The following is a 12327-nucleotide window of genomic DNA, read 5'->3' as shown; positions in this document are numbered from 1 at the left end:
ACCTTGACGATTTAGCCAGTGTATGCCAATATATGAAAAATGTGTTGAATACGCGGGATATGTCAAATACGTTAATGCAGCTGTCACACCATGACGATTTAGCCAGCACACACACACGCGCACACACACACGCGCACACACAGACACACACACGTTAAATTTCAGCTTCAATCTGTCAGAAGACAGACATATGGACCTGACTGTAGCAGAACTCATGTGATCACATCATTAGTTGAGTTGCCTGCATGCAAAGGCTGTTACTTTAACCGAAGGCTAAAGGGCCAACTCAGAAATTGCTGCATTGAGTTTTTGCTTGGGGTGTAACGGTACATGTAATTTACCCCAAAAAAATAAAAAAAATCGGTATGGGCCTTCTGTTTCGGTATGCATGTGTACTGAATGAATACAGAGACTGCATGTGTGGAACACACTTTGTTAAGTCTACGTTTCCCCTGAGTAACTTGAGCAAAGCAATACATGTTGTTAGATCAGCCCACATGCAGTGTGGGCTCTGCTGTTTGGGAAAAGTACAGTTCCTCATTTAACAATTGTGACGATGGAAAACGACACACAGATGAGATGAAAGCTATGTGTTAGCACTATTTACCTGCTGACTAGGTGACTAATACTCACTAGGTATGGAGTTGACTGTATGTCCGATATCACCAAACATGAATGTCAGTGTTATAAGAAAAATGGAGCGTTTATACAGCAGTAGATATGCATCTGTAGTCTACTGTTGAGTACGTGGGTTTTAAATGCATGCCAAAAGTTATTTAGCGCTGGTATGAAGTTCCCCCTCCCTCATAAAAAAACAACCAAAAAAAAAGAAAATCAAAAACGCCTCCCCCCCAACAATTACTTTAATGTTGTGTTTCTAGTGTCCACTGTACTGAAGACGTACCAAACCATGAACTGAAACCCCAACCCACAGGAAATACAAAAAACCATGATTTTTTTTTTTTGCACAGTATACCCCTAGTATACTCAACAAAAATATAAACGCAACACTTTTGGTTTTGCTCCCATTTTGTATGAGATGAACTCAAAGATCTAAAACTTTTTCCACATACACAATATCACCATTTCCCTCAAATATTGTTCACAAACCAGTCGAAATCTGTGATAGTGAGCACTTCTCCTTTGCTGAGATAATCCATCCCACCTCACAGGTGTGCCATACCAAGATGCTGATTAGACACCATGATTAGTGCACAGGTGTGCCTTAGACTGGCCACAATAAAAGGCCACTCTGAAAGGTGCAGTTTTATGACACAGCACAATGCCACAGATGTTGCAAGATTTGAGGGAGCGTGCAATTGGTGTGCTGACAGCAGGAATGTCAACCAGAGCTGTTGCTCGTGTATTGAATGTTCATGTCTCTACCATAAGCCATCTCCAAAGGCGTTTCAGAGAATTTGGCAGTACATCCAACCAGCCTCACAACCGCAGACCACGTGTAACCACACCAGGCCAGGACCTCCACATCCAGCATGTTCACCTCCAAGATCGTCTGAGACCAGCCACTCGGACAGCTGCTGGAACAATCGGTTTGCATAACCAAAGAATTTCTGCACAAACTGTCAGAAACCGTCTCAGGGAAGCTCATCTGCATGCTCGTCGTCCTCATTGGGGTCTCGACCTGACTCCAGTTCGTCGTCGTAACCGACTTGAGTGGGCAAATGCTGACATTCGCTGGCATTTGGCACGTTGGAGAGGTGTTCTCTTCACAGATGATGCGAAGGACATGTGTTGCACTGCATGAGGCAAATGGTGGTCATACCAGATACTGACTGGTATCCCCCCCCAATAAAAAAAACTGCACCTTTCAGAGTGGCCTTTTATTGTGGGCAGTCTAAGGCACACCTGTGCACTAATCATGGTGTCTAATCAGCATCTTGGTATGGCACACCTGTGAGGTGGGATGGATTATCTCAGCAAAGGAGAAGTGCTCACTATCACAGATTTCGACTGGTTTGTAAACAATATTTGAGAGAAATGGTGATATTGTGTATGTGGAAAAAGTTTTAGATCTTTGAGTTCATCTCATACAAAATGGGAGCAAAACCAAAAGTGTTGCGTTTATATTTTTGTTGAGTGTATTTGTTGGTTTTATTTTGAAAGCTCTGACCAGAAGCGGTTATTTCTCTCTCTGCCACTTTGACGCTTCTTTCAACATGTTGCTCAGCTACCGGGCATTCCTTGATATGCTGCCTTCTATTAACAAACTAAGTTACACCTTAAACGAATATATGGACAATGCAGTCATTTTATTTAATGACATGGTCTGTATGATTCTTCCGAAAAGCAGATGGTATGTCAAATTAAGACTGTCCACAATACAAAATCATCAGATCACCCACCCCTAATGTACGTGACAAATTTAGTTACAAATCTGTCAGCACATTCACTGATTTCACCCATGTCAGCATTTCCATATTTCCCTGTAGAAAAGGTCTATATAGGGAGAACATGTAAACCCCACACTAAAAGGCCCCAGCTGGAATCAAACCCATGCCCTTTTGCTTTGAGGCAGCAGCACTCACTGTTGCTTGGACATGTAATGTCTCCAATAATGAAACATAAAACAAAAACACACTATGACCAGTACCTACCCAATTTACAGTACTTAGTGCTGACAGAAGAATGTTGCCACAGTAAAGCCCAACACAACCTCCCTGTGCCAAACTGGCTGAGAGAGCGCTGCGCTACCACCCACACATATCTCTACCCACAGAGCCTTTCAGTCAACAGACAGGCTGTTTCAGCATCTCTGTATCACTGCACAGCTCTGAAGTCCAGAAGAAGATCCAGAAAATGAATAAAGAAATAAACAAATACCACAGTACCTCTGATGTCATTGTCGGTTAAACAAACTGAAAAATATTCATGTTTATTTCCCTAAACTGCAAGAACTCTTACGATTCCTCTCTTTGATAACAGAGATATGGCTCTGGCTTAATGAACGAGTTGCCCTCTGAACCATAATTAATAAACACGTGTGCTCATGTAACAGTGTAGCCAAGAGGTTGGACTGACCTGATGAGTCTTGCTATTAGTGTAGAAGAAGGCCAGGCGGTAGAGGCTCTTATAGTGCTGAGGGAAACGGCCGAGGCAGAGGAAGAGAGAACGGACACACATCTCCACCAGCAGACGTTTTTGGTCAGAACGTTCACTTGGAAGGGCTTTTGGCACCTCAATCACTTCAGGCGGGGGTTCTGGTTTCCTTTTGCTCTCAGGGTTTGGGGTCTGAGGAGTGGCCTGTTGAGTGAGAACCGGCTTTGGAAGGGTGGCTGAGACAGGCAAAGGGTAAGTAGAGGTCTCCACACAAATCATGGGAGCTGAAGCATCAGAGAGTGTCACCATCACAGGATCTAACAAATCCTGGATAACTTTCACCTCCTCCAAGAGGCCGGCATGTCCTCCTTCACAGAATTTCTCTCCATGTGAAGTTGCTGTAGGATTCAGATGAGACTTAAATGACAAATATTTAAACATTTTGTAGTTACACTTGCATTAATATTGACAATGATTATTAAAAGGTACTTATCATATAGAAAATATACTTCCTGATGTGAATAAAGGTGTTTGGAAAAAAACAAACCCTATGTATATAAGGGCTGTGTTACACAGATGAAGACCACACTGCATCCTAAAAATTTTGATGAATGCGCTGGGATGTGGTCGAAATGGAAAAATGTCTTGTTTTAAAGTCTATAATTCTTTGTGATTACATTCCTGCGAGGTTCTCCCAGCATCTAACACATTTCCAGCAATTTTTAACCACACATATAATCAAGCATGTAGACTTCCAATTTGTTCTCACTACAAATCTTCTTAAGAACAACCCCAGGTTTCTTTTCAGCACTGTAGCCAGGCTGACAAAGAGTCAGAGCTCTATTGAGCTGAGTATTCCATTAACTTTAACTAGTAATGACTTCATGACTTTCTTTGCTAACAAAATTTTGACTATTAGAGAAAAAAATACTCATAACCATCCCAAAGATGTATCGTTATCTTTGGCTGCTTTCAGTGATGCCGGTATTTGGTTAGACTCTTTCTCTCCGATTGTTCTGTCTGAGTTATTTTCATTAGTTACTTCATCCAAACCATCAACATGCTTATTAGACCCCATTCCTGCCAGGCTGCTCAAGGAAGTCCTACCATTATTTAATGCTTCAATCTTAAATATGATCAATCTATCTTTGTTAGTTGGTTATGTACCACAGGCCTTTAAGGTGGCAGTAATTAAACCATTACTTAAAAAGCCATCACTTGACCCAGCTATCTTAGCTAATTATAGGCCAATCTCCAACCTTCCTTTTCTCTCAAAGATTCTTGAGAGGGTAGTTGTAAAACAGCTAACTGATCACCTGCAGAGGAATGGTCTATTTGAAGAGTTTCAGTCAGGTTTTAGAATTCATCATAGTACAGAAACAGCATTAGTGAAGGTTACAAATGATCTTCTTATGGCTTCGGACAGTGGACTTATCTCTGTGCTTGTTCTGTTGGACCTCAGTGCTGCTTTTGATACTGTTGACCATAAAATTTTATTACAGAGATTAGAGCATGTCATAGGTATTAAAGGCATTGCGCTGCGGTGGTTTGAATCATATTTGTCTAATAGATTACAGTTTGTTCATGTAAATGGGGAATCTTCTTCACAGACTAAAGTTAATTATGGAGTTCCACAAGGTTCTGTGCTAGGACCAATTTTATTCACTTTATACATGCTTCCCTTGGGCAGTATTATTAGACGGTATTGCTTAAATTTTCATTGTTACGCAGATGATACCCAGCTTTATCTATCCATGAAGCCAGAGGATACGCACCAATTAGCTAAACTGCAGGATTGTCTTACAGACATAAAGACATGGATGACCTCTAATTTCCTGCTTTTAAACTCAGATAAAACTGAAGTTATTGTACTTGGCCCCACAAATCTTAGAAGCATGGTGTCTAACCAGATCGTTACTCTGGATGGCATTTCCCTGATCTCTAGTAATACTGTGAGAAATCTTGGAGTTATTTTTGATCAGGATATGTCATTCAAAGCGCATATTAAACAAATATGTAGGACTGCCTTTTTGCATTTACGCAATATCTCTAAAATCAGAAAGGTCTTGTCTCAGAGTGATGCTGAAAAACTAATTCATGCATTTGTTTCCTCTAGGCTGGACTATTGTAATTCATTATTATCAGGTTGTCCTAAAAGTTCCCTAAAAAGCCTTCAGTTGGTTCAGAATGCTGCAGCTAGAGTACTGACGGGGACTAGCAGGAGAGAGCATATCTCACCCGTGTTGGCCTCCCTTCATTGGCTTCCTGTTAATGCTAGAATAGAATTTAAAATTCTTCTTCTTACTTATAAGGTTTTGAATAATCAGGTCCCATCTTATCTTAGGGACCTCATAGTACCATATTACCCCATTAGAGCGCTTCGCTCTCAGACTGCGGGCTTACTTGTAGTTCCTAGGGTTTGTAAGAGTAGAATGGGAGGCAGAGCCTTCAGCTTTCAGGCTCCTCTCCTGTGGAACCAGCTCCCAATTCAGATCAGGGAGACAGATACCCTCTCTACTTTTAAGATTAGGCTTAAAACTTTCCTTTTCGCTAAGGCTTATAGTTAGGGCTGGATCGGGTGACCCTGGACCATCCCTTGGTTATGTTGCTTTAGACGTAGACTGTGTTTCATAATTATTGTATGGCCTTGCCTTGCAATGTGGAGCGCCTTGGGGCAACTGTTTGTTGTGATTTGGCGCTATACAAGAAAAAAGTTGAAAAAAAAAAGTTGATTGATACAATCAATCACCTCGCACTACACATGTACCACATTCGCACTTCATCCATCCTGTCCTTATCAAGCCAGTGCCACATGCTGTGCTTCTTCACTCATTAAAGATTTTTTGTACCCACATGTATGATCAACAATAAACTAGTCAGAAAAACACCTCTCTTGCTAAACATGCCTGTCTCTATTTAAACAGACACTCAAATATGCTCCACATGCACATACATATGTGCACGTGCATGCTTTGAAGCAAACCTTGGTTTATGAGGTAAGGGAGAATGTTTTTATTTTTTAAACTGTGTTACAGCACCATGGACAGAGAACATCACATTTTACAAACGCAGTCTACAATCTGCATCTGGGAAAGCTCCTCCAACCCACACTTGTACTCCATCAATGAAGTCCCTCCTAGGTTTAATTGTGTCATTAATATACCAATGCAATTCTTATTAAGTTCTTACAGTGTCCCGATTCAACCACGTGGTCACTAAGCTTTTTATAACATGTCCAAAAGTCAACAACATCCTCCACATGCGGGGAGCCCTCACTACATCCTTATTGGTTTTGTCTCTGTTCCTACTATGTTGTACAAGTTCTTAAAAAGATACAGATATTAAGGAGTAAAACATGTTGACACTTAGAATAAAGATATATCTGCTGATATATAAAAGTGTTTATTTCACACTACAGTGTACCAAATATAAGAAAGAAAAAATGCCAAGCAGATTAGATTTATGGAGAAATACAGCTGTCTGGGAGTGTATTCCATCATCTTCGAGCAGCCAACCAACATGAAAATGACTATCGAAAAGTACATCAATGAAAAGAATGAAGAACAGTCGTACCAGTAGCAGTGCAACAACTTTTAAGGTTACTTTTATTTTCATCACATTGTGATTCATAAACAAACTAGGCGCCCCACATCGTGCATTCATTAGTCATGTGCAATGTGGCACGGGCTAGGAACATCCCGGTATGAGGGTTGGGACGACTACTGGAAATTATTAGTGAACAATTAATATTTGCAATAAATAAATAACATAAAATCTAAGCAGTGAAACTCCAAACTGTCCTGTCCAGGGTGTACGCCGACTCTTGCCCAGCTGGGATAGGCTGCAGCGCTGTGCTACACTGTCCGTGGCCACCCTCCACCCCCATGAACCTTAACAGGAGTAAGCAGGTTTACAAACCGAATGTACGCATGAATGGGGAGAAGCCCTAACTAGGGATGTACCAATGCACATTTTTTCACTTCCAATCCGATCAATACCTGAATTTGGATATCTGCCGATACAGATACCAGAGCTCTGTTTGCTTTAACATTATTACCATTATTGTTGATTTTATATGAGAATACTTTGTATCCCCAGTTATACAGCTTCATGATGAAGTGGTACACAGGAGGATTTTCTTAAAAAGAAGACCCGAAATTTCAGCTACAATTTGCCAGAAGTTACATCTAATGACATTTACAATCCAGCCTGTGTACCAAGCAACATTGTAAACTGGTAAAATTTCCACAATTTCAACACAAACATCAAACATTCTCAACATACAATTATGAGCCAAACAAATAAAAAAGTTTATTCTTCTGATTTTTTTTCTTTTCATAAAACCTTCAGCACAGGAAAAATATGAAAATGCTTCAAAATGCAACTCAACAGACAGGAAGTCTAACTACGGTATTCAAGGAAAACAATGAAATCCAGACCACCCATTTTACACACAGAGACAAACACACACACACACACTACACATATATATTATAATAAGGTCCAGAAAAAGTTTAATGGATAACACTTTATATTAACTGCACACTATAAAGCATTAGTAAAGCATTTATAAAGTGTAAGTAAATGCTTAAGTAACTACTTGTAAAACATTTACAACGCATTCTTTTTTATTAGCTACTCATTGGTAAGAACATAAACAGATGGCTTAATAATTATTAATAAAATATGTAATTCTTTATAAAACATTTATAAATTATTTTTTTAATTCTCTATAAACGATTTAAGAAAAGTTGATTAACAGTTCATTTACAAACGTAAAATCAGACACTATTCATTAGCGATAAAAATACTTTACAAATCATATTTATTGACATTTTTTTCCTCACAAATGAACCCCTTACTAAACATTAATAAACAAACTATTATTGATGCTCAATGTATCAGTTATAACATTTGTAAAGATTGCATAACTACTATTCTTTATTCCTCAATACTTTATGTATCATGTGTTAATAATGGACAAAGCTCAAGTAGGGATAAGTAGGGTTGTCCCGGGCCCGATCACGTGGTTTCAGACTTGATCGAAATCGGACGTTGCATCCCGATCAGGAATCCGATATAGATTTTATCCTCATTATTTTGATCAGCGCTATTTCAGGCTCATTATTGCAGATGGGTCTTTCACGCATCGGAAGTGTCAGAGGCGTGAGACGCGTTGCTTTCTAGAGGCGTCAGAAGCGTCGCTTTAGCTCGGCTTTTGACGTGACGCCTCTGACGGAAGCGCGCACTGCCGCTTGTCAGCAGGCTGACGCGGTCAAAGTCCAACCCAATCTTTTTTTTTAATTGATCAAAAAAACATAAAAACATATGAAAAAACATAAATTCAACCAGACAGAGGTGGGGGGAGTTACGCGTACACAGTTTCTTTTGCAGAACTGCTGTTTGTGTGTTTACGCGCTCAGCCTGACGCCTCGATGGAATGACAAGAGGATGATAGACACTTTCCCACCAAAACTCTTGCTCAGTCATCCTTCCGTGCACTCTGAGCTGTGACGCACTGTCCGACGTGTCGGGCCAAAACACGGAAGACTAGTGGCAAACCACTGATCTGTACAAATGGTAAATGGACTGCATTTATAAAGCGCTTTTCCATCCACATCAGACGCTCAAAGCGCTTTACAATTATGCCTCACATTCACCCCAATGTCAGGGTGCTGCCATACAAGGCGCTCACTACACACCAGGAGCAATAGGGGATTAAAGACATTGCCCAAGGGCCCTTAGTGATTTTCCAGTCAGGCGGGGATTTGAACCACAGATCAGTGCAGAAACCACGTGTCTGAAGAAAAATCCTTGGAAATGTTTTTTGTTGTTGTTTGTTACCTCAAAATTTCTGATTACTGTTTAAAAAATTTAGAACACTTGTAATTAAAATAGCTAAATCAATAAATGGTTCTTTAGAAACCTTTCACCTATAAATTAAAAACACCTGTTATTTCAGATTAGATAATTTCTTGTTTAATATAAGGAACCTTTGACATTTATTTTTAGACAAAAAAAAAAAACATGGAAATTTGTACGTACATTTTTTAAGTCTGGTAGATTATTACTTGATTGTTCAAGCTACCTCAAGGAGAAGTGCACTGTTTAAGTGATAAATAATAAAATAAGGTGACTAAAATGAAATTATTATATATTTAGCATTTGTTCATTGTTCATTCAGTTTTTTAAAGTATGGGATCGGGACTCGGTATCGGCAGATACTCAAAATCAGATGACTTGGAATTGGATCGGGGCCAAAAAAAAAAAAAAAAACCTGATCGGGACATCCCTAACTATAAGTACCGTATTTTCCGCACCATAAGGCGCACCTAAAAGCCTTAAATTTTCACAAAAATCGGCCATGCGCCCTATAATCCGGTGCGCCTTATGTGCGCACTGAATTCCAAAATCTGTAAAAACGACCGACGTTGTCTTTGACCGTCGGAATATCGGACCATTTCCCGCTGACACAAGGACGTAATACGTAAAGTACGTACACTAGCAGCGTAGAGTACGTACCCTGGCAGCGATAAACCAATCGGAGAACATTACGTAATACGTAAAGTACGTACGCTGGTAGCGTAGAGTACGTACGCTGCCAGCAATAAACCAATCAGAGAAGAGTCCGTGGTACGTACACTTACCTCTGCCACTCCTCCGGTAGTTACCGTATACTACAGGTATCCTGCAAAACATCATTTGTTTGTCTAAGGACCCCCGAAAATGGCGCCAGCGAAGAGACATGCGTACGAGGCACAATTCAAACTGCAGGCTATCAGTTACGTGGTTGTTTATGGGAATAGAGCAGCTGCAAGAGGAAACAAGAAAATGAACTGCGCCAAGTTAAAAAGACCAAACGGAGTTTCCGCAGAAACAAAGCGAGGTGGCCACAGCTAGAAGACCAACTGTTCAATTCAAACACAGAAGATGAAGACTTCGATGGATTTGTGACAGAACCATAATAAAAAATAATGTGAGTACCATATTGTTAAATACCGGTAGTTCAAAGCTGTCAAAAAGTTCAAATAAACCCCCCGTTTTGCTTCCGTGACCTTTTTTTTTTTGTATACTATATGTTTTAGCGTGCGCCTTTTGTAAGGGTTAAGTACCCGCTAATTGAGGCTGCGCCCTATAATCTGATGCGCCTTTTGTAAGGGTTAAGTACCCGCTAATTGAGGGCGCGCCTTATAATCCGGTGCGCCTTATGGTGCAGAAAATACGGTATGCAGTTTTAAAGACTTTATCTATGTACGAATTCTTCTTTCAATGTACGAATAAGCCTTAAACGAGCATTAGCTAAGCATTTGTGATATCCTTGGTGATTAAATTTGTTTTATAACCCATTTGTATATGCTTAATATATATTTTAATCACAATCTCAGTTGACCAATTTATATATCCATTTATAAATACTTATCAACACATTAGTAAACTTAAAAATACTATTATAAAGCCTTTACAAGCTGTTAGTAAAGTATTTGGTGTTAGCTTAACTAAAGTGATGGTTAAATTTGTTTTAGAACTCATTTGTAGATGATAATTACATATTATACTCAGAGTCACCAACAGTTGACCAATTTACTTTTATATGTCCATTTGTAAATGCTTATCAACACGTTAGTAAACATAAAAATACTATTATAAAGCCTTTACAAGCTGTTAGTAAAGTATTTGGTGTGAGCTTAACTAAAGTGATGGTTAAATCTTAATTTTTAACTCATTTGTAGATGCTAATTACATATTATACTCGGAGTCACCAACAGTTGACCAATTTACATTTGTATGTCCATTTATAAACACTTATCAACAGTTAATATCAAGTGTTACCATTTATTGTATTATTAATTTTTTTAGTGCTCCAGATTTGATCTTTTTCCCCTCAACACAGGCAGACTTCTTTGCAACTACTACAGAAACACAGACCACAAGTGCATTTCTTTCTAATTCAACTGACCAAAATATGGTTGTTCACCAAGTATTTCAAGATCAGGAAAAACTTTTCTTTTGTTTTTTTAATCTCTCAAAACCACAACAAGTCCAGGCAATGGACAGGGATGGGAAATTAACAGAACTTAAAGTCAGTACAAAATGTGCTATTACACTCATAATGTACCTGTGTCCTCAGCCACGGGCTGACTTTCCTTCACAGGGGTGGTGCTCTCAGATGATGATGGGCTCACTTTCCCACAAACAGGCTTGTGGCTGCTGTCTTGTGAGCTAGTGGGATCTGTGAAGGCATCTTGGGTGGAGTTTGAGTCAGAAAGCATCACCACTTCACTGTCCTGACTACGCTCTGCCCAAACAAAACAAAAACAACACCAGCATGGGTCATGTAGAAGCTCCAGAACAAGAACATTATCTGCCTTTCAGATAAACATGAGATTTCTACTGCCCAAATTGGACTGGTAAATCCTCACTGTAAATTTACGTAAAGATTTTACAACTTTTGCAGGGTTGCTTACTGTTTCAGGTCTGACAGGGATGTCTCAAATGGTAAAATATTCCCTGTTGTGTCAGCTATTATATATATATATATATATATATATATATATATATATATATATATATATATATATATAGGGTGTCTCAAAAAATGTACCCAAAAGTACTCTGAAATATGAATACCAAGAAATGGTTTTATTGGGAAATAACGGTGTTTTTCCTCATTTCAGGAGCCCTAAAGTTTGTTCTGCAACGCATTAAAGTCCAAGAAAAATGCCTCAGTTGACCCAAATTCAGAGAACAAAAATCCTTGAGTTCTGTGCAAATGGCAAGGAGACTTGAAGTTGCTAGGTGGTTTTCTGGAAAACTAGAGACAGATGATTTGTTTCTTAGGAAACTTCAGACGAGGAGGTTACACTGATCATGTGGTGTAAATGATAAAGGGTTAAGACATCAAAAAGGAAAGATTGAATTAAAACTGTGCATTGGGGAGAAAAATTTCATGCTTCAGCCACATGGTCATGCAGAAAATGTCTGATAATATTGATTGGTTTTTCTGTGCCATCAAAAATACCTTTGGGTACAGTTTTTTTTTTTCTTTTCTTTTTAGAGACACACACACACACACACATATATATATATATATATATATATATATATATACACATATACACACACACACATACATACATACACACAGAGAGTGGAACCTCAGTTGTCGAACCGCTCTATAAACAAATTGGTTCATGAACATATTTTTCGACTGAAAAATGCACCAGTTTTCCAACAAAAGCTCATTTCACGAACAATGTCCGGCTTCAGGCA

General features: G+C 39.2%; 1 protein-coding gene across 5 annotated transcripts in view; it reads right to left on the bottom strand.

Moving 5' to 3' along the window:
* cabin1 (calcineurin binding protein 1) overlaps positions 1-12327 on the bottom strand; it is a 195300-nt gene that overhangs the window by 104731 nt on the left and 78242 nt on the right. For all 5 annotated transcript variants that reach the window (XM_034169832.1, XM_034169831.1, XM_034169834.1 and 2 more), the window contains 2 exons: positions 11174-11353; positions 3040-3455 (listed from right to left, as the gene is read on the bottom strand). In XM_034169832.1, the coding sequence (XP_034025723.1) occupies positions 3040-3455; positions 11174-11353 (596 nt within the window). The remainder of the gene's footprint in view (positions 1-3039; positions 3456-11173; positions 11354-12327) is intronic.

This window comes from Thalassophryne amazonica, chromosome 5 (genome assembly GCF_902500255.1).
Source record: "Thalassophryne amazonica chromosome 5, fThaAma1.1, whole genome shotgun sequence".
In the NCBI taxonomy this organism is placed as follows: Eukaryota; Metazoa; Chordata; class Actinopteri; order Batrachoidiformes; family Batrachoididae; genus Thalassophryne; species Thalassophryne amazonica.
This window is presented reverse-complemented; position numbering and strand designations above follow the sequence as displayed.